The 26,939-nt window shown below is 38.6% G+C and overlaps 1 protein-coding gene across 2 annotated transcripts in view; it reads right to left on the reverse strand.

Annotated features, from left to right (window-relative positions):
- Positions 1-26,939, reverse strand: part of TPK1 (thiamin pyrophosphokinase 1) — a 291,157-nt gene that overhangs the window by 129,108 nt on the left and 135,110 nt on the right. For both annotated transcript variants that reach the window (XM_050317999.1, XM_050317989.1), the window contains one exon: positions 23,210-23,282. In XM_050317999.1, the coding sequence (XP_050173956.1) occupies positions 23,210-23,282 (73 nt within the window). The remainder of the gene's footprint in view (positions 1-23,209; positions 23,283-26,939) is intronic.

The following is a 26,939-nucleotide window of genomic DNA, read 5'->3' on the forward strand; positions in this document are numbered from 1 at the left end:
TGAAGCTATGAGGACAGTTGCAAAGAAAACTCTTTCTAAACATTTTCCAGGGCTCAATTTGCTGTGAGAAGGTAATATATACACTAAACAGGTGAAAAAGCATAGAGATTAAATTAATCTTTTCAGTTATCCTGTCCATCTTTCTAAAGAAAAAGTTTTTCCCCACTCACTCTCAAGTGTTGTGTTTAGTTCGATTAAAAGATTTTTCAAGCTGCAGAGGTTTTGCTTCTTTCCAGCAAAAAAATGTACCACACTACAACTGATCCCTCCAGGTATTTCTCCTGATATTTCCTAAAGTCTTTTATTCAGCTGTGTCCCACCTTGCACACAGGCATTACATATCTCCCCCGTCCATGCGATGCCTAGTTACACTCCCTTTCCCAATCTTCCTTCAGACTCATGTTTCAAAATCCCCAGCATCCAAAGAATACACAAGCAATACCTGTGGCATATAGAAAGCAGCTTTTCTCTACTGACAGAAGGCATTAGATCTGCTCTCCTTTTTTCAGGAACTCATTGTGCTTTTCCTTACATAATGGGATGGCAATCCTGTGCCTGAATTGGACCACAAAAATTATTTAAGAGGCTTTGCTTTTCAAGCTGCAGATCATATTCTAAACATCAGCAGATTACAGTACATTCAGACACTTGATAGTTCTCCCTTATACAAGCAAAAACTCTCCCAATACTTTTTATTCCATATCTGACTTATTAGTAGTCGTCCACCCACGGCCTCAGGAGTCAATGCCCTACCTTCACTATGCATTGCAACCTGCAGTTCTATAATCCACATCCCAAAGATTCACAAAGGAAATCACAGAATCATAGAATCATAGAATAGATTGGGTTGGAAAAGACCTCCAAGATCATCAAGTCCAACCCCTGATCCAACTCCAATTACTATATCATGGCACTAAGGGCCATGTCCAATCTCTTTTTAAAAACCTCCAGGGATGGTGAATCCACCACCTCTCTGGGCAGGCCGTTCCAATGCCTGAAATGTATTGAGATCAAGGCACCGAGACAACATTCATCAACTCAGCTCAACTCAAGCCATGGGAATCTTGTGTGACCTGGGCAAGCTGTCAGAGCACAGTGCCCAAAGTCATGTTTGGGCACTAAGTGGCTCCTAGCTTCTCTGTGTGTTAGCCTTTGCTTTTGGTCTCTCTCTGAGTCCTGCAAGGTCTGGTCTCTCTCCATCTCAGTCCTGCAAGTGTGCAATTAATTAATACTTTTAGCATGCACTGTGAAAATAAGTGAATAAGCATTCAAGAAGCAATTTATAGCACAAGAACCATCATGGTATACACATGTAAAGTGATCATAATCCTAATCAGATAAACAACTGCTTAAGGCAAACACCTCCCTCTTCTCCGCAATTTTTGAAGACATAGCCATGCATGTACATCTCTGTTTTTCATATACTAAAATTCTTTAAATACTTAGTTTCTTTACCATCTTTTTCTTTTACAAAAAGAAGTTACCATAAAAAGGTAGCAATAGTCATCTATTCTGCATCCGCATTTTATCTATCTTAGAAGCTTTTGCTTCCTTTAGAAATTCAAAAACCAAGCACTCTAGAATTACATGCTGCATCAAGTAGAAATAAAAATACCACAACAGAGGAAGTATGTGACACACTTATTTTTTCATTTGAATGAATCACATTGGAGACATGCAGTGACAATGATTTTGCAGCAGATTTAAAGCAAAAGCTGGGCGTTTTTTATTAAATTATATTATTACTAAGTAAAAGAAGACAGTTATGTAACACTTCCTTCTTCATGTAACCTTCATGAACAACTGTTACACTTCCAGGAATTTTATGTGGTCTATACTTTTATACCCTAGATACTCTTTTCAACTCTTCTATGTATGTAACGCAAACGAAATTTAAATCAATCAGATAGTTTTTTGAATGTGACAGTCTAACAACAAAATTGGTATCTGAATGCAGTTTAGTGGAGTGCAAAATACATTTTTTAAATAGATTCACTGAAAAAAACCCTAAACCCACTGTGATCAATTCATTTGAATTACAATTAAACAAGTAAAGTGGTTTGCTATATTGTTAGAATGGAAGTAGAAGAGAACCACTACAGATTTAGGTAAGACTTTATCAATAAGGAAAACTTTTGTGTTCGGTATATTTTGCAAAAGATAGTAACACGTCTCTTCTGACAGTAGAGCATTTTCCTTTACTCCTTAGCAAGCTCAGCCAAAATTTAGCCAATATTATAACTGAAATAGTGCTATAGCACCAGACATTTTTATTAACTACTTATTTGTTCTAATTAATTTGTCTGAGAGTGAACAGAGTTCATTTTTAAAGGAACCAAGATTATCATGTGCATGAAGAAAAAGAATCCCTCACTCAAGAAGAATTAGTAGGTTACTGTAAATAACATCTGCACACTTACTGTAAATCATTTTGGTGACAGAAGGTACTGCCATGCAGTCTGATCAACATTACCAATGAAGCACAGCCAATTTTCATATGTTTGTATGACAGATTGCTGTTATTAGTCAACATTAAGATGTTTGATGTATTTGCATAGGGCTTCCATTCCCCAAACTTCTTGTTTTGTATTCTCAAAAAAGCATCTCTGCAAAAAATTAAATTGGCATGAGAAACAGGGATGAGGGTTTTATTTCACTCGCATCAGGTAAAGTTCAGCTTCAAGCCACGTCTTCTCTTAACCTCTAACAGTCTTCAACTCACCTTGAAAATCAAATTCTTATCATAGAGTCACAAAATCAGCCAGGTTGGAAAGGACCTCTGAGGTCGTCAAGTCCAACCCTTGATCCACTACCTCCGTGGTTACTAGACCATGGCACTAAGTGCCACGCCCAGTCTCATCTTAAAAACCTCCAGGGATGGAGAATCCACCACTTCCCTGGGCAGCCCTTTCAAAAGCCTGATTGCCCTGCTGTATTCTGAGCACCTGCCATCATCACCAATGCCTGAAACCAGAACTCAACCAACACCTATGCTTTGCATGATGCAGCATTGAACCAAGCCCTTCTCCTGCTGAGCTGGAATAACTAAGGGCAAGATCTCCCTTTGCTTCAGGAAAATATGGCAGTTTCTCCAAGTTTTTTAGCTAGCTAAGCACAGTTGCTTTATGCATAGATAACTGCAAAGACGGCAGAGTAATTCCGGTACTGCTCTGTCATTGCTCTTATGCCAACACTGATGTAAGGTGCAGGTTCTAGTCTGGGGGCAAAGGAGACTTCCATGTTCCTTGAAAGACTCGCTTAGACTTAAGGGTCAAACAACTATACTTCAAGGAATTCAGTTGTTTCTTTCTGAAGACATGGAAGATTAGAAACAACACACATAATAGAGAATTTGGGAGGCATTAAGCAGACAATAGTTCCAATACACTGAAAGACATTGCTGCACAGACTTTCCTAGGGCTGGCAAAGCAGCGGACATAACCAAGGAAGCCCAAAGGTAGTAAGAGTTCAAAGCACTACAGCTGGATTTCCTACCAAGATTTGCATCCTTCCATATTCATCTTCCACTTAATTTTTCATGGTATCTCATCTGCTTTGAATAAATAATGAATTATTGCCTCAGATATTGCTTCAGATACTTCTTTTTACATACCACATTAATCTCAGTGCCCTGCAAGTGCTGCCAATCTCTGCTGTGAACAGCCTATCTCTGAGAAGGCTGATGTACTGCCTGCTTCTCTTACCCAATTTCCTTTTGTTTTAAAGCAGTCAACCAAACAGCTATTTAATACTGAACTCCCCTATCACCCTGCAAACCTCCAGTGACTCAGACAGAAGCAAATGATCTGACTGGATATTCCTGCTGCACCACCCAGCTCTCACTTCTTCCTCTTCTGTTCCAAATATTCAGTTCTTTGATCCCCCACTGTTTCAACTCACTAACCACTTTCCCAGATTTCTAGCTCAGAAGCAGAAATAAAGACAGTATAAACCACAAATTGTTAGGATTTACACTCATGTAATTCTTCCCAACAGTAGCCTTTCCTTATTCACTAGAGACCCATTTCTGCTCTTCACAATTTAGTTTCTCTGCCTAAACCTCTTGGTCAAAAGCTGCTGCAGACAGGATCTACATTGTGTCAGTGCCTTGGCCCTCCTTTGTTGGACAACTACATTCCAAAGCAAAACAAAACATCATTCCAATTTAAATCCATTAAATTCAGTTTCCAGCTGAAAGGTGTCCCTCTGGACACTCTTTTGGATTTCCCATGTTGCCCCCTCCTGGCCTGATAAGCAACTGGGGTTCCATCGCCAGCTTGCTCTGTCATCAACAACAGGAGAGTCATTCGTCTTCAAAATTAGCTCTGAAATGGGACAATGTTTTCAACACTTGGAAGATGCCTCCAACCTCTGGCTTGGCATTAAGAGAAACAACTGGATGGAGTAGACTGAGCCAGATGCTGATTAGTACAGTATTGAACCTGTACATTACAGTACAAGGCGGGGGAAAGGGAAGAACATATACAGACACACACACTCTACCTGAGCCCTGAGGATCTTCTTTACTCAGTTTTTCCTAGTGACTGTGAAAGAACATCAATGCGTGAATTGAACTTAAGAAGCACTGAATGAGGCAAACAAGTGGTAACACTACAGGGAAGGTGGGAGTGCTTGACCAGTCCTTGTAAACCCCTTCAGGAGCCATCTTGTGTTGGAGAGAAGCCAGAGCCTTCACCTGTATGAGTGAAGGGAGCACAGTCTCTGTCTGAAACTGCTCTTTTAAAACCAGAGTAGAGGATGCGGTGGGGAAGGAAGGGGGCAGGGAAGAAAACCTAAATGTATGGGGCTCACAGGTACTATGGCACCACAAATAATTACGACATCATACATTTGACTCTTAAAGTGCATGTTGGACAATGAAATCAATAAAGCAAAAGGGATGAGGGAAACAAACTATTCAGAAACACATGGACAGGGATCAGTGAGTTAATAAATTGGCCTCACAATGTTGGACAAAGGATTTTTGCAAGGTATCTCTGATAAACTGAAATGCTAGTGATAATCTGTGTTACCCCATTTCCTGTAACTGTGACTTATCCCTAAACTAACATCACCCCTTCCTCAGTTACTGATATGTCTTAGGCCATCCTTCTTCTGTACATAGATGCAAAATAGCCCTGACAAGATTAAATGAAGCACCTGCTTTTAAGTAAGCTATTAGTAACTCTTTGAGGAGGCAGAAGGGTGGGGAGAATAAACACTCTGTTTTATCCTACCACAACTGCAGCTTTTCTTGCTCAGTAGTATGCTTACAGAGATGGCTATTCCAGCTGAAAAATTCATCACAGCAGATTTTAATTCTTCCTACACTACAAAGTGATAAAGATAACTGCTGGAATAATTACATTATGCTATAATTACACATAGTAACCAATTGTCAAGGGTATGGCAATGCTCTGGAAGTACTTTCAATTCTAAGCACTCTGCATTTCTCAGGCAGCTGCTAAGGACTTTCCTTTATTGATAATTCCAAACCTATGACTTATCAGCACATGACAAGTGAAACCCAAGTGCACAAGCAGTGATCCCTACATGCTAGCTCTACGGAGAATTGTTCCAGACACCTTTGCATCATTCTCAAGGTTGGGAGCAACCAAAGTCATGCTGCAGAGGCACTCAGGTCAATCAGGATAAAGACATTGCAGCAGACACCTAATCAAGTTGCCCTCAAAGTTGGAAATGAAGCCTGTGCTGGCAGGGGAGGCTGGGAAGAAGAGGAAACAGAACAAAAGGCAAGGCATGGTACTAGTGTTTTTAAGGGAATTTAGTCAGAAGCACTTAGCTTGACAACCTGCAGTTCAGCCAGAAACCAGAGACATCAGACAGACATTTGGTTCTGGAACAAGCATGGAAAGGAAACAAGCATGGAAATCATATATATGATTGGGCAGAAATAAAAAGAAAACAAAGGTAAAAATCAAGATCTATTTTGTTATCACTCTTATCCTCCTTATGACTCTATAAGCAAGTCCTGTCTTAGTTAAGGAAAACTCATTCCCTCTTTTGCACTGTATTTCTACAGTACCTGGAAAAAGGTTAACACAAATTATAAATAGTAATAAAATATCAATCACAACTACAGGTTTGTAACCCACATCATAACCACAAAAAAGAGATTTGATGTAGAAGCTGCTTGATATAGAAGGACACAAGAGAGCAGATAAACATCTGCATCTGTTTACAGCAAAGATGTATCTCCACTTACTTTTGAGTATAGTCCTTTCAGGATACTTATCCAGACTAATCAGATTAATGTGGCTGTGGACTGTCCTCTGTGATGGATTGTCTGAATTCCTTACCTAAAATTTGCATGAAACACGGTGGCTGGTTTGCCTGGAGGTCAAACAGGAGATATGATCTGAAAATTTTGTTTGCACTTTTTGTAGCTCAAAGGCACAAATGTTTTAAGTTCCACTGAAAAGCACAAATTTACTGCAGTAGTTGTTCCCTTGGATTAGTACCTATAGTTAGGTGAAAGGCAAACATCAGCTCTGCAAGGATGAAGATTCTTATTTTCCCTGAAAAAACTACTGCAATGCCATAGAACACACATACCAGCAGTTAGGAAAATGCAGGGCAAATAATAATAAAGATAATGATGATGATGAATAAAATGATGATAATGATGATGATGATAATAATAACAACTTAAAAATTCTTAGTTTATTGAATATTTAGAAAACAATGCCTAAGACCTGAATCTGTGAATCAGACATATGTTGATGTACAAATTTAGGATGCATGCTTTTTCTCTATTATTTTTAGCTTTTGCTGTACTCTTTAGAAATCACCAAGGCAATCATAGAATGGTTTGGGTTGGAAGGGACCTTAATGACCATCTAGTTTCAACCCCTCTGCCATGGGCAGGGACACCTTCTACTAGAGCAGAATGTTCAAACCCTCATCCAACCTAGCCTTAAACACTTTCAGGGATGGGGCATCCATAACTTCTCTGGACAACCTGTTCTGGTGCCTTGCCACCTTCACAGCAAATAATTTCTTCCTAATATCTAATCTAAACCTGCCCTCTTTCAGTTTAAAGCCATTATCTTTTGTCCTAGCAATACATGACCTCGTAAAACTCTCCCTCTGGAGAGGATCTTTTTATATTTGGCTCTCCAGTGGTCTATCAGTTTTGGGTGAAAAAGTCCTGGAACAGTATTAGTGGCAACGATTGACTTAATTTGCCAATACTGAAGAAGGGATGTTGGTATCAAGATTCAAATTAAGCCCATTCTCATCCCATATTTTTAAACAAGATTTAATCTATCTATTGTCGAATTTACCAATAAAGTCATTAAAATGAAATACAAGCTCTCTCCTCAACAGATGCAAATCACATCAGGTCACATTAAACTGGCTATTAAAAACATGCAGAAGAAAAATAACCCAATGATTGTAAAATCCAGTTTTGCTTCTGGACTATTTATTATTGCAGATTAAACAAGTTTAAAAAGGAAGCAAACAAAACAATCACCTGAACTGTTTATGTTTAATGATTAGAGTTACAATTTGAAAACCGTATGCTTGGAATCTGTTCTTTAGAGTCAAGCTGCTTTCACCATGGCTTCATGAGGGGAAAGTCCTGCTTATCAAACCTGATTTCCCTCTATGACAGGGTAATCCACCTCCTTGACCAAGGGAAGCCAGCTGATGTAATCTTTTTGGATATCAGTAAAGCTTTCAATACTGTCTCTCACAGTATCCTTCTGGACAAAATGTCCAGCACACAGCTGGATAAATATATCATGTGGTGGGTGAGAACAGGCTGAGAACAGAGGATAACAGTGAATGGGGTAACATCAGACTGGCCACCTATCACTAGTGGGGCTCCATCTTAGGCCCTGTGCTCTCCAACATCTTCATAAATGATTTAGACAAAGTGCTGGAAGAACCCCTCAGAGAGACCTTGACAAATTAGAGGACTGGACAATCACCAAGCATATGAAGTTCAACAAGGGCAAGTGCTGGATTCTGCACCTGGGATGGGGTAACCCTGCAGGTGTGTACAGACTGGGAAATGAGATGCTGGAAAGCAGTGCCTTGGAAAAGGACCTGGGGGTCCTGGTCAGTGACAAGCTGAATATGAGTCAGCAGTGCCCTGGCAGCCAGGAGGGTCAACCCTGTCCTGGGGGCGATCAGCCAAGCGAGGGAGGGGATTGTCCCGCTCTGCTCTGCACTGGGGTGGCCTCACCTTGAATATTTTGTGCAGTTTTGGTCACTGCAACATAAGAAAGATATTAAGCTCTTAAGGAGAGTCCAAAGGAGGACAAGAAAGATGGTGAAGGGCTATGAGGGGAAGCTGTATGAGGAGCAGCTGAGATCACTTGGTCTGTTCAGCCTGGAGAAGAGGAGACTGAGGGGAGACCTCATTGCAGTTTAACCTCTGAGGGGAGGGGAAGAGGAGGGGCAGAGACTGATCTCTTTTCTGTGGTGATCAGTGACAGGACCGGAGGGAATGACCTGAAGTTGTGTCAGGAAAGTTTAGCTTGGACATTAGAAAAAGTTTCTTCACCCAGAGGGTGGTTGGGCACTGGAACAGGCTCCCCAGGGAAGTGGTCACAGCACCAAGCCTGACAGAGTTCAAGAAGCATTTGGATGGTACTCTCAGGCACGTGGTGTGACTCCTGGGGATGGTCCTGGGCTAAGGGTTGGACTTGACGATCCTTGTGGTCCCTTCTAACTCAGTATATTCTGTAATTCTGTGAAGGTCACAGAAACGTCTAAATGGATCATCCAAAAGAGAAAACAAAAATTATCAACTAAAAGCAAGGTTTTTCTCTCAGTAGGTTGCCATGACAAGCTCAACCCAGAAAACAGTTTTGTGGTTATTCTTAAATGACATATTTATGTTCCCAGACAACTCTGTCTAAATGCTTCTAATCAGGTTATTAATTTCATATATCTTTTTATTCTTCTAGAAAATGGTGAATGATTTTATCAGTTTTTGGTTTTTCCTTTTTTTTTTTTTAATAATCAGATGGAAATTGAAATCAAAATAAAATGCACACAACCACTATTTCCCATTTTTAAAAGCAGTTAAAGATTTTAGTTAAAATCTAGGACAGGTAGGATTCTCTTGTCTCATCAAACTTAATCCAGTACCATCACTGGAATATGTCATGAACATGTCAATACTTCTCACAAATTTTATAGCATCCATTTAAAACTACTTCTTCTGCCCCAACTACAATCTCCTGAAAGGCTCAATCCTCCAGTGGATAAGAGCACACTTATAATTTGCAGCTGGATTTTATTTGAACGGATCTTAAATCAAGACTACTTTTTATCCTCTCCAGTCCTCCTGTTTAGGCCTTAATGTATTTATTTTACTTTATTTACTTTATTTACTTCAGTAGGCTAAACAGTATAAACCCTTTTAGCCTTTTCTCCTGAAAGAGGCTGTTGAGCCCCCTGCTCATTTTAGTAGGTCGTTTTTGAGCCTGCTTCAGGCTCAGGCTCATGTTTTCTGGAGATGGATTATCAGAGATGCATGTGGTGTTCCAGAGGCAGCATCAAAACCTTCTAGAGGGGCACATTCTGCTGCTGGCTGTGAATCCTTCCTTCATCAGGGAATAATCTTTGTTCCTGCTGATTTCATATTGTGAAATGACACGTCCAGTGTCATTAAGACTATCTCTTCTGCACATGCAATTGTGAGCCTGAGCTCTGTGTGATATGTGGAAATTGAGTCTCCTGACCCAGCTTTTATGTCCAAGCTAGGATGCTAACAGCAGGTTTAGCAGGTTTATCATCCAGTGTGTAGCTGTCATCTTCTGATAACAGCAATTTTCACTCCCATGTGCTCCCTCCCATTAGCCAGTGTGTTTTCCCCCAACTTCCATTCTGTCCTCTCTCCCAACACCTAAGACAGGTTTTGTTTTGCCATGGACTGTTATCTTCAATAACCAAGATGTCCTCATGGGTCAATTTGATTGCTTCATTTTTCTGTATTTTCAGGTAACTGAAGCACCCATTACTACACGTGGAGCTGACAGAAGAGAGCTCTAACTCACCTGCACATTTTGGCTTTCAAAACAGTATTTTTGCTGATCAGCCCTCCTCCTCTTTCATGCTTCACACTTACTCTTAATTTCCTTTCTGAGTTCACATGGTTATATCTGAAGTCTTTCTTGTCCATCTTTCCCTTTTTGTTTACAAATCAGTTACAGGCAGAAGTTTTTAAGACAAAAGGGGAGGGAATTTGCCTTCTCTTTGTTTAGTGCATAAGCTCCAACACAGATGGCTTTCTGTTCTCAATTTCTCAAGGCACTTCCTTTTTGAAATACAATTACAAAAGATTTATAAATAAACCCCAGAACTGGAGTGGAGTACAGACCTAACAGACTTTTTGTTCATCTCCACAGTTCACAAGTCAACTTCTGATCATTCTATCCAAAGTAATTTTTGTTCCCCAAATGTACCAGAAATGCTTTACTGTCTATCAGAACAACACTGAAAACACCACAACTTCTCATTTCTTCAGAGACTGTATGCTGAAATACCTGCCATCCAGTGGTCAGGTATACCTAGGTTTTACCATTTAAACAGCATTTTTTCCCTCATGCCCAAAAACATGAGCACAAATCAGCTGACTGTAATTGCACATCACCCTTCCTTTATATAATGTAATATTTCTATTTAATCCTTGCCTGTTACTTTGCCATATTTCCAGTAAATCTGTAAAATTCTATCTGCACACCAATAATAATTGGCTTAGTACTTCTGTTTTGCTGCCAATTTTCTTTTACAATAGTCAACAAAGCATTTCAGTTACTCTTTGCTGACCTTATCCAGTTTTCTATCTGAGTTACGTATGTTGACCAACTACCACTGCAATCCACATTGTATCATACTTCCCTCTGTTCTATGCTCTAACCTCCAATTTGTGTTTTCATCCTCTACTAAACAAAGCTATTTTATATGCTACAGAGACATAAATAAGCTGCAGAGACACAAATAAGCTTAGCTAACCACATTTTGCATTTAAAAATTAACTGGTTTACTGGACACATGGTTGAACTCAGTACTTAGAGATAACATTGATCGTTTCTCATCACCAAGCCTTTCTGCACTTTAGGAGCAGTACTTCTCATCATCTCATACCTCATTTTTATTCATACACTGAAAGAGAAAATAAACCATTCTACTTTTTTTCAACCCTAAGCATTGAACTGAAGTCAAATTACTACAATAAAATATAATAAAAAAATCTATGACTCTGTGTTAATCCACTATCAAAAGCTTCTTTAGCTTACTCTAGCTTGAAATGCTGAACTTAGTAGGGTAGTTCTGTCCGTTCCCCTTAGCTTTCAGCAGTTCATATTTTAAAAAGCTTCTTTGTTTACTTTGTATGATCTTAAACCAAACTGAGGAATTCATTAAAATGGTGCCACATTATTCACTTTAATTAGGTCTACTTTTTAAGATAAATGCATGATTTTAGTGAAATATAAATCCTGTGGTTTCATCTTTCAAATCAGGTTTGTTTGTTTTAAATATGTGATAGTAACACAAAAGGTAGCTACTAAATATTTATTAACCACTGAAAGGCAGGTAAAGGACATTATATGTTTCTAAATTGGATACTCACAGAAGTGTCTGACAAGCAGACTTCAAAAACTGTTTTATCTGCCAACACAGCAACTAGAAGAGACCTCCTGTCTCATCACACTTGATGCTTCCAGTCCTAATTAACTACATCCTAAACACCCTTCGACTGAATCATCAAAGACCGGAAATGGGTCCCTGCACTCAGGCACATAATTTGGGGTTGAAATGCCTGGGATTTTATAGCCTCATCAATATCACTTTCAAGGACAGGTGGCCGTTTAGAAAGCATGTCTGTGTACTGTTCCACACATTATTACACAAATACGTTTAATGAATGCATTTTTGAAGATGCAGTTTCAAAGTCTGGCTCTCCCATCATGTTTTAATTCAGATTTCTGGGTCCAACCATAATGGTCTTACTTTGCTCATACCTCAGACAAAACTCTCAGCAAGAAGGGCTCAGGAGCAGTCATTTTAAACTAGTGAATCATTGGAAGTAGTGAGGAAAGAAATAGCTAGGAGAGTGGGATGGTTTGCAGCTGAAAGAAATAAATGATCTATTAACAGATAACAGGATTGGTAGGCATTGGCCCTTATAGTACCTCTTGTGCAACTTCTTTGAAAATGAATTTAACTAAAGGAGAGACAGTGTAAACACCAGTAATATGATTTGGGGATAGTTCATCTTTACAGAATTTACATCTTTTTACAGAATTTATCAAACCACATCAGATTTACCCTAACCCTTCAAAGTATCTTGAGTTTTCCACAAAAAGTACATCACATAATTGTTAAGTAGTGCTTCCTAAGGGACCTTAAACTTTTTATACTATTTCCTTCCCAAATCTAACCACTCACTGTACACTGATGCCTGTCTCCTGCTCCACCACACTCTCCTCCTGTCACAGGGAATTTTGACCTATTCTACAGCATCTATAAGCTGTCAACCCATACTAACATTTTTCACACTATATAGAACCAAGAACTTGTCAAAAAAACATCTTGTTCCCATACTAATTTCTTTCTCTACCTATGCATCTACTCACACTTCAGGTCTGTGAGGCACTTAGGCATATTATAGACACACAAAAACATTACACAGGGCTGTCCTGTATTCTGTACAGGAGGGCAAAATCACTGGAGAATCACTGACTTTCACTCTAAATGCTGTGTAATCCTCATTTTGCCCCTTTCAAAACCCTGAAAGCCTCACCATTTGTCATAGTCTTAGATAAGTGGAAAAGTTTTCAAATACATCAGTTACTTCCTTTTATTAACTCTCAGAGATGAACTGAGGTATTATCATGGCTTTTGACCTTCTCTCTGAAGATGGCTGCAACAGGGAGGACCCATCTTGAAAATCCTGTCACAATCAGCAGAACTGCCACTGACTTGGATGGGAATAGCACTTCACACCAGGACACCGGCCGGCTATGCCTCCTGCAGAAGCGCTGCACAGCATGACACTTTCTTCGGAAACCTGGTGCCAAGGACTACAATCAACACTTCATCACAGACTGCAGTCAATCGGAACAAACCAGTTATTTTTGATGAAAAAGTGTTCAAAAAGACTTTCCCATGAAGGAAGAAGGTTGTTCTACATTTAAAGCACTGAAACCCCAAAGGTTCGCAGCTAGAAGGGTGCTCTTCTACAGAAGGGGGAAAGCAGAAAGAAACTGAGTCTGGCCGCAACCAGCTATTTCAGGGCATGTGAAAATGCACAGAAACGGTAAGATTGCAGGGGAGGGCTGTCTCTCTTGGCTGGATTGTTTCTAACTGTTCCGGGATTGTGGGAATAGCTCTGTGGCAGCTGCTGTGTGTAACCCAGGGCTGCAAACCACAACCAGGGCAGTACACTGAGAGTGGCACAAGGGCTGAAGCATGTAGAGCTGTTTAAACTTGGTACTAAAGGAAGGGCATGGAATGAATCCATAACTGCCCGGAGAGAGGAGGAGTTGGCTTGTCCAAACACTCAACAAATTACAAAAAATACTTGAAAACTTATTCCCCTCCTTGTCCAAGATCAAGCCAAACATATTTTTAATCTGGAATCTGTGTGAGTCAATTCCACTGTCATTGATAAAAAAGTCCCTTGCAGCATCTTGCCCCTCAAACCAAACTATACTTGCTCAAGGTCTGGTGGGAGCAGAACTGTTTTGGACTTGTAATGGAGCTTTTAAGATGGAAAAACACTTAAAGAGTGTCAGACCCCCTCAACACTCTCTCTTCTTTGGGAGAATAAAACGGAAGTTGAACTGTGATATTCACAGTTTCCTCCTCCCATATAGCCCACTTCTAGTCTGGGATGAGGTGAAGATATCAAGAACATAACCTTATTAAAGAAAAGATTTTTTTAAATCACTTCAGAGAACTTCCTCACATTCAGCAGTGAAACAACTGTCAATGCCACATCAAAAATGCACCTCTGCAGGTATGTTAGGTAATATGAGTACATTTTATTTAGTAAATAATGAGTACATTATTTATCACTCCAAAAACCTGCAATACCTACAGGATACAGGGAACATTCTGATGCTAGTGTGCTCCACTACTGTACCTGTTAATATTTCCACGAGGAAAGGTATCTTAAAGTCCCAAGAAATACACACATGTTTGATTTGAAGATAGAATGGAGGCAAAGACTGACATTTTATGTCTCAGAAGTACTTTTGAGATAGGATCCAAACACATCACTAGTGGATGCAGGGAAAGGGGAGAGGACCAAAAAGACCATTACAAGGTGTTACTCCTTCTGTCTGTCCACAGCAAATCGCTTAGTACAAATCCAGTGCTAGAAATACAGGAGTCCCAGCTGGGACTGTTAACTAGTTAACTGACATCTGGTAATGTTAACTACCAATTTATGGTTAATTCCCTGCAAAGTAAATGCTCACTAAAGTAGCTAAAGTAAATGTTTCCTAAATTAGCTGTTTCAAAGGGATAATAATTGCTTGGACACATTATACATTACAGGAGTGGAATGAAGAATTTGGACAAAATAGTCTCAACACCTGTAAATTTACTGTAAATACATTCAAACTTTCATTGCAGTTAGTTATGTTTTATTAATTAAGTTTCCTCCTGATATATGCAAATGCAACTTTTACCATCTTGCCCTATTTCTGAGTGCAGCTATAAAAACAAACCTTGTATTTTTCATGCTTTTGACCAACTAAAAATTCAACTAGTAAAAAACCTGTTCTCCTGAAGCTGCACCTGAATTCTGCTGTCAGACTCTACCCCTCTCTTGGTTTAAAAATAACCTTACACTTCCGTGATTCAGTTAATTAACACAGGCAAGTTCAAATTTGGCAGCTTTAGCTCATACCTAGTTTCACTGAAAAGCTACAAAAGCATATAACTCCTCTACCTGAAAAACACAGATAATTTTCTCTCTTTTCCATTTCGTGGCTTGTAGAACACTTATCTGTGTGAACACAAACAGAACAAATACAATCTTATTCCATCGGAATTGTCATCTTTGAGGTTTTGCACTTGTATTTCTGTAAGTGAAGTGTAAGCACCACAAGAGCAACATCACAGTAAGTTAAGACATACTGTCTCTACATCACGTATCCCAATTTATTGTGCTTTTTAAAGTTCATAGTGCCAAAGATAAAGAAGCAAAGATTATGGTGGCCTTGGTGGATCTGCCTCTGGAGTTTAGAGGGTAGGGAGAATGAACCTGAGTAGTCCACATGCTCCTCAGTGGAACTCACTCACCAAAATCCTTGCTACAGGTCCCTCAAAGCATGTCAGAAGCGCTCCTTCTCCTCCTCCTCTCCTGCTCAAGAGCCCACCCACAAACCTTCCTACTTTGAAATGAACAATAGATTGCATCTTTTCACTCTGCTGCTGGAATGAGAGCTTCCTGCTCTTTGACAAGAGGCACAATAGAATCATTTGCACAGGCTGACAAGCTGCTTCTCGAAATACTTGTAACTTGTAGCATCAGGATTTTGAGGATCTTCTTCTTGGTTAATGATCAGGTTTGTGTACCAGTTGCTTGCCAGAGTTGTGCTTTGGCTAGCTCATGAGCTGCTGCACAACAGAATCAAGCTTATAAATCCCAACGGGCATTTGGGCTGAACTTGAGTGTGCAGCTATGTTTGATGAGCCGTGAGGTTGTGGGTTATGCAGCTTCATTGGATACTGCTCTAATTAGGGGTCCACAGGCAAGGGCACTGAGCCCTGTGCTCTGGGAACAAATTTCTCTTACATTCTCTAAAAAGAAAAGATGGATGTATAAATCCCACTTACATCTAAAAGGATGTATCACCTGAGTCTTTAACCACTAGTACCATATCAAAGTTATCTCTTTTGTGTGAAGAGGCTTAATCACAAAATAACTGTTCAATTTCCTTCTCCAGATTAAGCTGTCATTGTTTAAAACTCCTTTTTTGTTCCTTGCATTGGAAATGAAGTTAATTCAATGCATTTCTATTTTTTAAACCCTTCTGTTATTTTCTCCATCACAGGCTGACAGACCAGAGTAATGACTTCTTTCAGAGATTAACATCAGATTAAATTTTTTAAAACTCTCGAAAGTAACTCAAATGTCTAGTGCAATATAGATTCTAGCCTTTCCCTTCCTCGGGCCATAACCAATGGAAAGGAGAAATAAATCTCATGCTGCAACATAATATTAAAGTGAAATTGGATGCAAGACTAAAATACCACCAGCATCATTTTTGTTATATGGTGCACTGTTTTCTTGCATATTCTATATTCAAGCAGCTGAGCTTCAGCTAAAGTATTTGTGAGAAAAAAGCAAGAACGTGCAAACTGTCATTTTAAACCTAAGCAAAAGAAAGACAAACCACCCACCTCTAATAAAAGTTTGATCTCTTAATTTCTATATATTGTCTCTAAAAGCTAAATTACTGCAAAGGAAAATAGAGTAGCATTTTTTTTTAAGGAATGAGGACTTGATCAAATTGCATTCTCAAACTTCCTAGGTAAATTAAGGACTGACTCAGGCCCTAATAAACATACAGAGTAGCTCTCAATGACCTCAAAACTCTCAGAATCTCAATGATATTATATTGATGCTACAACACAAGTAGGTCTTAGCTGTTTCTTCAAGTTCAAAAGGAGTGATGTGCAACTCCAAGATATAAAGAACGCATATTGCTTAGAAAGATATAGGCCTGTATAACTGAGTATGTTTTGATTTGTGCTTTCTCTGCCTCCCTGTTCCCCCAAATCTCATCTGCATTTAAAAAGACATATTGTTTTCTGTAAACTGCTATCTTAGTGAAAGTGTACAGAGTGATCTTAGAAATGGACAGAGATTGGGGTTGTTTGTCCTGGGTCCTTTGCTTTAAGGAAGATTATTTCCAACAGGATGTCATGCAGACATCATACATATATAATGTATATATGCAGCAGGACACAAAACATCTGTACAAGCTGTACATAAATTTAGGCCATAAGTTTGATGGCATATGCAATATTCCATTGACATAGTTGTGCATATACCCCTACATACCTACAGGAATGCTAGACACAATCATGTTAATACAATCAGAACAGCAGCGAGAAGGTGATTGAAGTATATTTATCCACTCTTTATCACAATACAAGAATTCAGGAGACTCAAATGTAACTATCAGAAGTCAAGCGCAAAACTAAAATAACATCCAAAAGACAAATTTTTCTTCACTGTAAACACCTAAAGTGGGAAACATATTGCCAAGTTTTTGTTTTTGTTTGTTTGTTGTTTTGGGTTTTGTTTGGTTTTTTGTGGATGTTTGCAGTCTTTTTTTTTTGTGGATACTTGCAGTCTCATCTACATAGTTTGAAGAAAAGTGAGTAGATGAATTTTGGGGGAAACTAAATCAATCTATGAAGCTACTAAAGAAAAAAATACCACCTCTGACTTAGAAAATCTTTAAGCTGTACATTACAGAGAGATGGAAAAGTGTATCAAAGAAGCCCCACTGTGTACACATATACTTTCAAAGGTATTCTGTATGACCCAGCTGAGATCAGACACTGGCTGAATGAACCTTTGGTCTGACCTAGTATGACTGTCTGTCATGTTCACCTTAACAAATGTGCCACCAAGCACAGATTCTCTTACAAATTCATAACATAGCTGTAACACTGTGATATTACTTTTGTTTAGCATGAATAAGAAGTCACATAACCAGATTCACCTGGACAAGTCACTTGGAAACAGAATCTTGACAAGACCTCTGATGTACTATTCAAGAATGGAACCATTTATGAAAGCTACTGTTGAATAATTACAAGACTAAGGCATAAAGAAAGCTTCCAGTCTAAAATCCTAAATTGCATACAGTCATGTATAGTTTGAACTGTTAGTAACAGGACCATCCCAACCCTATAAATCATCTTGACTTGATGAACCTCTATCCATATTAAGACACTGAGGCTCTTTCAATGAATGTACATCAGTTAAAAAGACTACATACTTGGATCCAAGTTCAGGTGGCACTGGGCACCCTTAACACATCAGAAGCTGAACTGAGGCAGGCATAGCACTTTTTATGCTTGTCAGTGATATCTTCAGCAGGACACACAGAGCAAGGGACTGCTTGAAAGCTAAAGTGGGGAATGTCAAGCAGAAATAGTCAGTCCAACAGCAAGGCTGAACTGTTTCAGATCCACCTGGACAATTTTTACAGCTCCTTCTGAAACCTTAAAACCTCTCACAAAGGAGTCAGGGCCTAAAATGAACCATATTTTTCTTAGAAAACTATTCAATGTAACAAGAATGCTCTAAATGAGTCAAATGTTTTAATATCTGAAGTCCCATCCTGTATTAAAAATTAGTTTTAGCAAAACATAGTAACATTCAGAGATAAAAGATAAAATACTCATGGTTTTGTATGTTTTAAATTATAATAATATAACTAAGGGAAATCAATTAATATTGTGATTTCACAAAATAATTAAAAAGTTTGGCCTCGGAAAGCAAGCAGGGAACATGGCATTAAAACATACAGTTTAGCAAGAAAGTGTAGAAGTTAGAGAGACATACAAGCACTATATCACTGCTACAAACACATTTTGTAAATCTAATTATAGGTGCATCATCACAGAACAAAAAGACAATACCCACACCATCCCTACTAAGCATTTCTACAGCCCTGATAACCATTAAACCCTGAAAATGGAAATAGGAAAGCGCTAGAGCTGCAGAACTGCCTGCAAAAATAAGCAGCTCTATGGGACTTGAAAAGAGAATAGGAAAAAAACTGGATTTGTAAATAAGTTCACAGCATTTAATTACAGATCTGAAGTAGAGCCTACTAAGTCTACAGAAGCCTTTCAAAGCACATGAAGTTTGCTTAGCGGAAAAGCCAAACTGGATTTTTAATAAATAGTATAATCTGGATTTCAAAGGGCACAGAAGGATTCAACCTTCTGCTTCTAGGCATGAATACAGATTTGGTATAATTTTAGATAATGTCTCTGGTCTCAAAACTTCAGAAACAAAACACTGTTTGAGGCATAACAATACAAATGGCTGCCTTAACTTCAAAGTAATGTTTAAAAGGCTTCAATAATAGAAACATTCAGCTAAAGCAAGAAACAGATGAAACTGCAATGACAGAAATATCACCACAAATCCTCCCTGCTTTGTGCAGTGTCATTTCCAATGCGCTTCAGACTGTACAGAGAAAGACTGCCAGTGCATCTATTATGGGATCATATGAACATGCGTATTTATCATGAAAGTACAAAACCTCTTCTCAGTATCTATTCTAACAATGACAGAAAATACACAGAATAAAGACTATTGAATTGTTACTCTTTATCCTTCATTTATAGTACAATATGATTTTAAAAGGAAATTTTAAATATGACATTTCATTTCCAGTTGTGGTGAAATTTTATCCAGCTTTAACATTATTTAATTCTAAGAAATGGGGGAAATAATCACTAATCTTGTAATATAAAGAATAAAAGACTACAACTATATCCTTGACAAGTCAATGAGGCAAAACTAAGACCACAGAAAATAAAAAGTAAAGCTGAATAGCCTCTGATGCATGCTTACTTATTCTCTTCCAAAAGGACAACATGCCCAACTCATCACTTACACATTCCACTCATGAGTCTATTACACAGTTACTTTCCAACACAGCACTTTTGCCTTTGATTTCTTAACTAAATACAGCACACCACATCTAACAGAGATAAAATGGATTCATTTGCTTCATGTTTATGAACTTTATTTAAATAAGGTTCCCCTATACAATGGTGATTGTCCTCCTAAAGGGAAAATGGAAACACTTGTCATGTAATCCTTGCTCAAGTAAGAACACCATAGGAAATGGCTTAAAGATATTCCTAGCAAAACTTCAGGAATAATGTTTCCTGCAGTGGCATATACTGCTCATGCTTTCATCACTTCAGTGAGGTAGAAGGCCTTCCAAGTCCAGGAGCAATGTCCTGGCAAGAAGCTGGTGTGATGGAGAGTCAGGCTGTTACAGTTTTGTCATGATGATACAATTGCCTATAGACAATGCTTTACAGAACCATAATTAGTTTCACACACTGAATGTAATACTTTCTGCTTCTTACTCAGCACTACACTGGCCTGTCTTTGACAAAAACACTTGCATATGATTATGTTTTACAATTCAATAATTAACGTCCAAAAGCTTTACTGTGAAAAAGTAAGTCCTCTTAAGCAGTGGCATGCTATCTTCAGGTAGATAAAAAAAGTCATGATGTATCTATTTCTGCCCATAGAGGTAGTTCTTATAAAAAAATAAAAACAATTAATAAAAGAGAGTGCTTGAAACAATACAGTAAAATTATCTAATGATAGTGGCTTACCTTGCCTCTGGGTGTAATCTGCCTGTGGGTAAGGAAGGATGGAATGGGAAGCTACCCTAACTCACAACGTACCGCTATATACTTCCCTAATGTCAATAGTACTACACTGATCTACTCACCCAAAGTTCTCTCACAGCCTGTTTTAAGCACCCCTAATACATTTTGAGTCATGAACACATACAGTATTTCCAAAAGACAGTGACTTTTGAACTTGTCTGGACTACAGAGAGTGCTTTAATGAACAAGATGTTTTATAAGAGAAGAAACATACAGCTCTGTCTAAATTCTGTGGTTTATTTTATTTTTTGCACATGATATCCTTAGACACTCATCTGTATTTACCATTCTAATTTTCTGACTATGGGAAATTATTTTAAAAATGCAAAGAAATTATTTTTCTTTCCATGTACACCCAACATTAAAATTCTAAACTCTAACTGCATTTTCCTCAGTCTTGTATGAGGACCCCAGGCAAGGATTTTGTAGATTAGGTTATTCTGTTCATTACACCTTGACAATCCTGATGAATTACTGCTTTCTTTACAGGCTATCCGCTCAGCACTTGCACAGATGTATTAACTCTGTATGAAGCAGAATAGTTCACTATGTGTTCATAGAGAAGATGTAACCTGCATATCAACAGTAAGATGCAACAGAGCTGACAAAAGGGATGCTATGGCCAGAAAAGTAATCCCTCTGAAAAAGTGTAATACCCATTTATCTTAGCTTATCCCTTTCCGTATCCTACTGTATTCTTCCACCTCATACCTCTCCCATCTCCTCTCTCTCTCTCTGTTGAATGATTCTTAACTTGCATTCTTTGGTAGGACTTACCTACCTACCACCTTGCTGTTTATTTAAGCATTAACCATAGAATCATAGAATGGTTTGGGTTGGAAAGGACCTTAGAGAGCATCTAGTTCCAATCCCTCTGCCATCGGCAGAGACACCTTTCACTAGAGTAGGTTGTTTAGAGCTCCATCCAGCCTGGCCTTGAACATTTGCAGGGATGGGACATCCACAACTTCTCTGGGCAGCCTGTTCCAGTACCTCACCACCATCGCAGTAAAGAATTTCTTCCTCATATCCAATCTAAATCTACTCTCTTTTACTTAGAAGCCATTCTCCCTTGTCCTGTCACTACATGCTCTTGTAAAAAGTCACTTTCCAGCTTTTTCATAGGCTCCCTTCAGGTACTCGAAGGCCACAATTAGGTCAGCCTGAGGCCTTCTCTTTTCCAGGCTGAACAATTCTCTCAGCTTTTCCTCATAGGAGAGGGGTTCCACCCCTCTAATCATCTTGGTGACTCTGCTCTGGATTCGCTCCAACAGGTCCATGTCCTTCCAGTGCTGAGGACCCCAGAGCTGGACACAGCACTCCAGGTGGGCTCTCACCAGAGCGGAGTAGAGGGGCAGAATCACCTCTCTTGACCTGCTGACCATGCTGCTTTTGATGCAGCCCAGGACACCGCTGACTTTCTGGGCTGCATTGCCAGCTCATGTCCAGCTTCCTGTCCACCAGCACCCCCAAGTCCTTCTCAGCAAGACTGCTCTCGATCTGTTCATTCCCCAGCCTGTATTGATACCATTGGTTGCCTGTGACTATGCCAAACAGAGCAGTGGTTTTTGTGGTTTCCCTATTTACCAACAGATCATGAATTTCCAGTCTGTAATAAATAGCATTAACCCCAAACTTTTTATTTTCTCTTCCCAAGCTGTAATTTAAAGATTCACAAGCATTTTTCTTGAGCTATTCTCCTAATATGAACTGCCATCACACACTTCTCCCTTCTAAAAAATGGGATAGAACATGGAAATAAAACTCTACAGTGTTCAAAGAGGGATGAAAACCTATCCAGCTCTATACACTCTTCCAGACTTCCCTTCACAGTCTGAACCCTTTTTTCTAACCATTTGATCCCAAGTCCATCAAGGAAGATTTTAGGCAAATTTCATTCTCACACATTCAATTAGCAGCAGACTAAATCAACTAGCTCACAAGGATCAAACACTCCTCTTGCAAGTGCAGCCTGCTGCAAAGATAAGCTGGTACACCAAGACAAACTCTGAATTTGCAGAAACCTGCTGTCCATGATGTCATGGTAAAGTACTGCATTCATCACAAAAGTCTAGAGAGGTAGGCAGGTGAAGTGTTAAATACCACACAGTCATCTAAAGGCAGAACTTTGAGCCCTAACACATAAGCAAAATGAGTTTACATTTATGTTGCTCACTGGAAACACAGTGGCTACACTGGAAATAAATTAACATATACAGGAATTTATCCAATAACACATTAAGGAGGGCACTGCACTGCTGAGGCAGAAGTAGTCAGGTGTAATTCAATGCCTCAGTGGGTGAGGAAAGAGACAGACGACTCCATCTGCAGCTTTCTTTGAAAAAGGTAAGGTCATATCATACAAATAACACTCAGAGAAACTCCCTCTAGAATATCTGTGGCTGCCACCCAGGTGGAAGTCACAACAGATTTTATTTCTCCATATTTCACCATGAAAAGAAGTCACAGATTTTTCAGGAAGTTTTATCCTAATTTCTCATTACTGTAATCTCTAGCAACATACAATCTATTTCTTCACCTCGTGCTATGAAAAGTCACCCTACACAGGCAGTACTGCACCTCCTGTGTTTACTTTAAGCATTAGTACAGTGCCACACGAAGCTCAACCTCTGGGCTTGTAAGGTGCTTCACAACTGCAGCCTTAAAGAGCCAGAATCACTTAATGATCAACGGGGGCACTAATGGGTTGGATCTTACAATGCTCTATCACACAAAAATTCATCAGAGAGATTTAATTTACCTTGACCTTGTAGTACTCCTTGACTTCAGGCTGAATGGAATCAAAATCACCACTGATGTAGTCAGGCAAGAAGCTGAAAGGAAAGCAATGAGCAGTGAAATGAAAAATTAATCCTTCTTGTTACATTTAATATTTATTTTCTCAAGAGTACTAAGGGGTACAAGCATTAATCTCTTAGGAGTTCCTTAAAAGCATGTTAAAACAAGAGGTGATATGAGGTGATACAGAATAAGGTAAGACAAAACATAAAACTAGTAAATCTATTGTCCCTTCTTTGCTGAGGGAGCTACACTTTGCTTATACCTCTCTAGGTCAGTAAGGCAAGACTTGTAACTGCCTGGTTCTAGAAAGACAACTTTCAAATATTTTTCAGATGTATCATTCAGTTAGCAAAGTATTTGACATATCATACCAGAGTGCTACCCATCAAGCCTCAGAGAATATAATTTGTCAGAAGATTATGATGATGATGCTTCGACAGCTGGTATGCCATAAATGTTTCAAGGATTTGTATTTTAGTTGTTAGTGATGTCATCTCATTTCTACTCTTCTTGATTATTAAAAATAGTCCCAAAATATAAGAAGCCAAATGCTCAGTGATTTTTGACTCATATCTTTGTTGTACAAAATCTGTATGACCTCCATTTCAACTCCAAACCATCATTCATACAGTAATATTGCTGCGAAGCACATGGAAATAATTTTGTGATATTTATCTCAAGTTACTTCTTGTAGTTTTCAAATTGCAGATATGCTTTAAAATATTTATTGTACAAATTCTTATCAAGTTCATAATGAAACTTCAGCTATGCAATAGAAAGAGCAGTTTGAGAATATTATTTGAAAAAACAACAAACAAAACCCCCCAAACAAACCAAGCAAAAAATCAAAAACCCCAGCACAGAAACACAGCTTTCCATCTTGCATAACTCCTTTAGTTTTAAGCAGCAGCTAAGAAGACAGGTGAGAGTGTTGCTAATGTTTCAACAAATAAGGCTGAACTGAGTTTTGAAATTAAAGCTGTGATTTTGGTTAATTTCAAGGCTACCATGCTTTATGAGGTATATAAGAGTTCATCAGTAAATTAGTTTCCAGCTAAAACTAAATTTAGATGAATTGAGCAAAGTATACTGGGGCATATTTTTCTGCCTCATGATTTTAGAAGAATGCTGAAGGGTCTATAAACTCTCCTCATCAGTAAAACCTACAAAAAATCTCATGTTCTGGCAAAGATTTCAAAGGAGACGCATGGTCACTGGCCACTGTTTTCTTTGAAAACTGAAAGCTGCTTCAGCTAAAGCTGGTAAGAACAGTTGCTGTGAGTTAGGTCTTGCAACTACGGCATTCCAAATTCACTGCTTTCTACCCTTACTAAGGCTCTTATAAAAGGATATGTTCTAAAATTAATCCCTTCAGAAGTGATGTTCCCACACTTGCAGTGGTGGGAAGGGCGGTCCCTTCTGCAATGGGTTTTTCTGAGGACACAGAAATCAAGTAGGAGAAATGCAAATGCTTCAGTGCTCTGTTTCATATGCCCCAGATAGTACAGTTCAAAACCAGTAAAAGCTAACTAGAAAATTAGGTTTGCTCCTTCATTGTAGGATTGACTTTTTTAATGTACAAAAAAATACCACATTTTCAAAATTTAAATTTTTAATTGCTGCCTTTTTACCTTTCCAAGAGTTTCCTAATGACATATTTACTCAATACAATTAGCCTAAAAATTTGCAGATACTCTCTTTCAATTTGTTATGTTCTAGTTATTTCTTCCTGATTGAAGCAGGGCCATTAAAAGTAAACTCACTCTAGGCATTTCAGTGAATGCAAGCTCTGGAGATGTTCCAGCAGGCTGGGCAGTAGGAACAGCACACAGTTGGCATGGAAAGCCAACTCAGTATGACATACACATCCACTGATGAAAAAGCTGTTTCTCTTACTGAAATGCCATACATAACTCCAAAAGTGTCTTTTTTACTCTTTTTTTCCCTCTACAGCAGCTCTAGATTGTGATGCTTTTAAATAATCAACCCCTTCTCCTGAGTGCTTCAAGAGGTATAAGCGGGAGCAGAATTACTAAAAAAATATATCTTCTCAGAATCAAATACTTCTGCACTGCTCTTTTTCTCTTCCAAAGTAAATAATTTCCACAAAAAAAATCTAGCTGAAGTTGTGTTTAAATTTCTACAGGCAGAAGAACAAGAATTTCAGTTGTACTTTCCCTAGGCTCTGCCAGAGCTCCTGGCTGCATTGCCTGAACATGTCTCCTCTGTCAGGAAGCACTAGGTCCATTTTCAAAACACTCTCTCTAAATTGTACCCTTGGAGCAACCACAGAACCAGAAATGACTAAAGAGAATAAGGAATTGTGGCTGGAAACTTCAAAATTTCAAAAAAAAATCTCGGCCTCACGTTAATGATGACGAAGAGAAGAATTCTTTCTTCTCTTCTCCTTCCCTTTTAAAAACACCAGAAACGAGGAAAGTTCAGAAAGTCGTGCTTGATGAATTAAAAAAATGAGTAAATCCACTTTATCTTCAGATGGAGGAAGGCTGCTCTTTGTAGCTCACTGACTATGAAAACAAACAAAAAGCAAGGAAACACTCAGTATAGAGTCAAAACTGCATTTGAGATAGTCCTTCTTGAGGACTTGTGGAACAAATTGCCTGATCCAGGTGAGTAGAACTGAGTCAAGGCTCTTCTCCAATTAACACAAGTGAAGAAGAGTTATTGTGTGAAGGGATGTCCTTGACTGACTCACAGAAGATTAGCACTAGCTGATATAGAAAAGGGGAAATAGTTGAGAGAGGTATACAGAAAAATAAAAATCCTACTAAAGTAACTCATGTATATTTTGTAATAATTGTTTTTTCACTTCTTTGTTTTCATATAGTTTTGTATTTACTCCCGAGTACAGACTAGTGCAGGAGAACAGGCTTGGGAGATTCACACATCAAACTTACAAGTATGTGAGTGGAACAAATTATCTCAGGAAAAAAGTAACAAGAATAAGAAAGGCCTCTCTATGAAATTTAAAACAGCTGCCCTTATTTAAAGTACAAATTAAAAACTGGTATTATATTAGTCTAACCCATGTTTTCTTACCCTCTGACCTCAAATTCATGAATAATTCTTACTCTGTTGCGTAACTGTATTGAAGATGACATATTTCAGTGACACATATGGCACACATCCTTTAGTGAAGGACTAACTTTTTTGCCCATGATGGCAAAAGATGTCTTTAATTCCTGTTTAAAGTGAGATTTAAAATTTTAATTTATAAACAGTCTAGATGATGTAGTCTACTGCATTTCAGAGCCATGCTTTGCCAGTGTCACTAGCTATTAATTATCATTATTCATATAAGGTCATGACCAGCTCAGTTGGCTTGATTCTCTGCTGCTTTATATTGGCATTTATCAGGAGTGAGCCAACTCCTTAATCTTAATGGAACTGAAAGTATAAAACTCATGTAAGATCAGCCTAGTCTACCAAGTCTTCTCTAGAGTTGTCAAGCAGCATAACACCAGGTACTGGGCAACAAAAAATTTTCAGAGGCTTTGGGTCAACTGGAGTTTTTCTTTCTCTTCTCATTCTCTTTCCTTTTTTTGGGGTGTCAAGTGGTTTATTTTGTCTGGATTTAAGCTGTTGCTTTTTGTTGCTGTTTGGAATTTCCTTTTTTTTTTTCTTTTTTTTCCTCATGAGGGTATTTTAGAATCATACTGCAACCGTCT

This window comes from Myiozetetes cayanensis, unplaced genomic scaffold (assembly GCF_022539395.1).
Source record: "Myiozetetes cayanensis isolate MyiCay16 unplaced genomic scaffold, myiCay2020 scf1, whole genome shotgun sequence".
Taxonomy (NCBI): domain Eukaryota; kingdom Metazoa; phylum Chordata; class Aves; order Passeriformes; family Tyrannidae; genus Myiozetetes; species Myiozetetes cayanensis.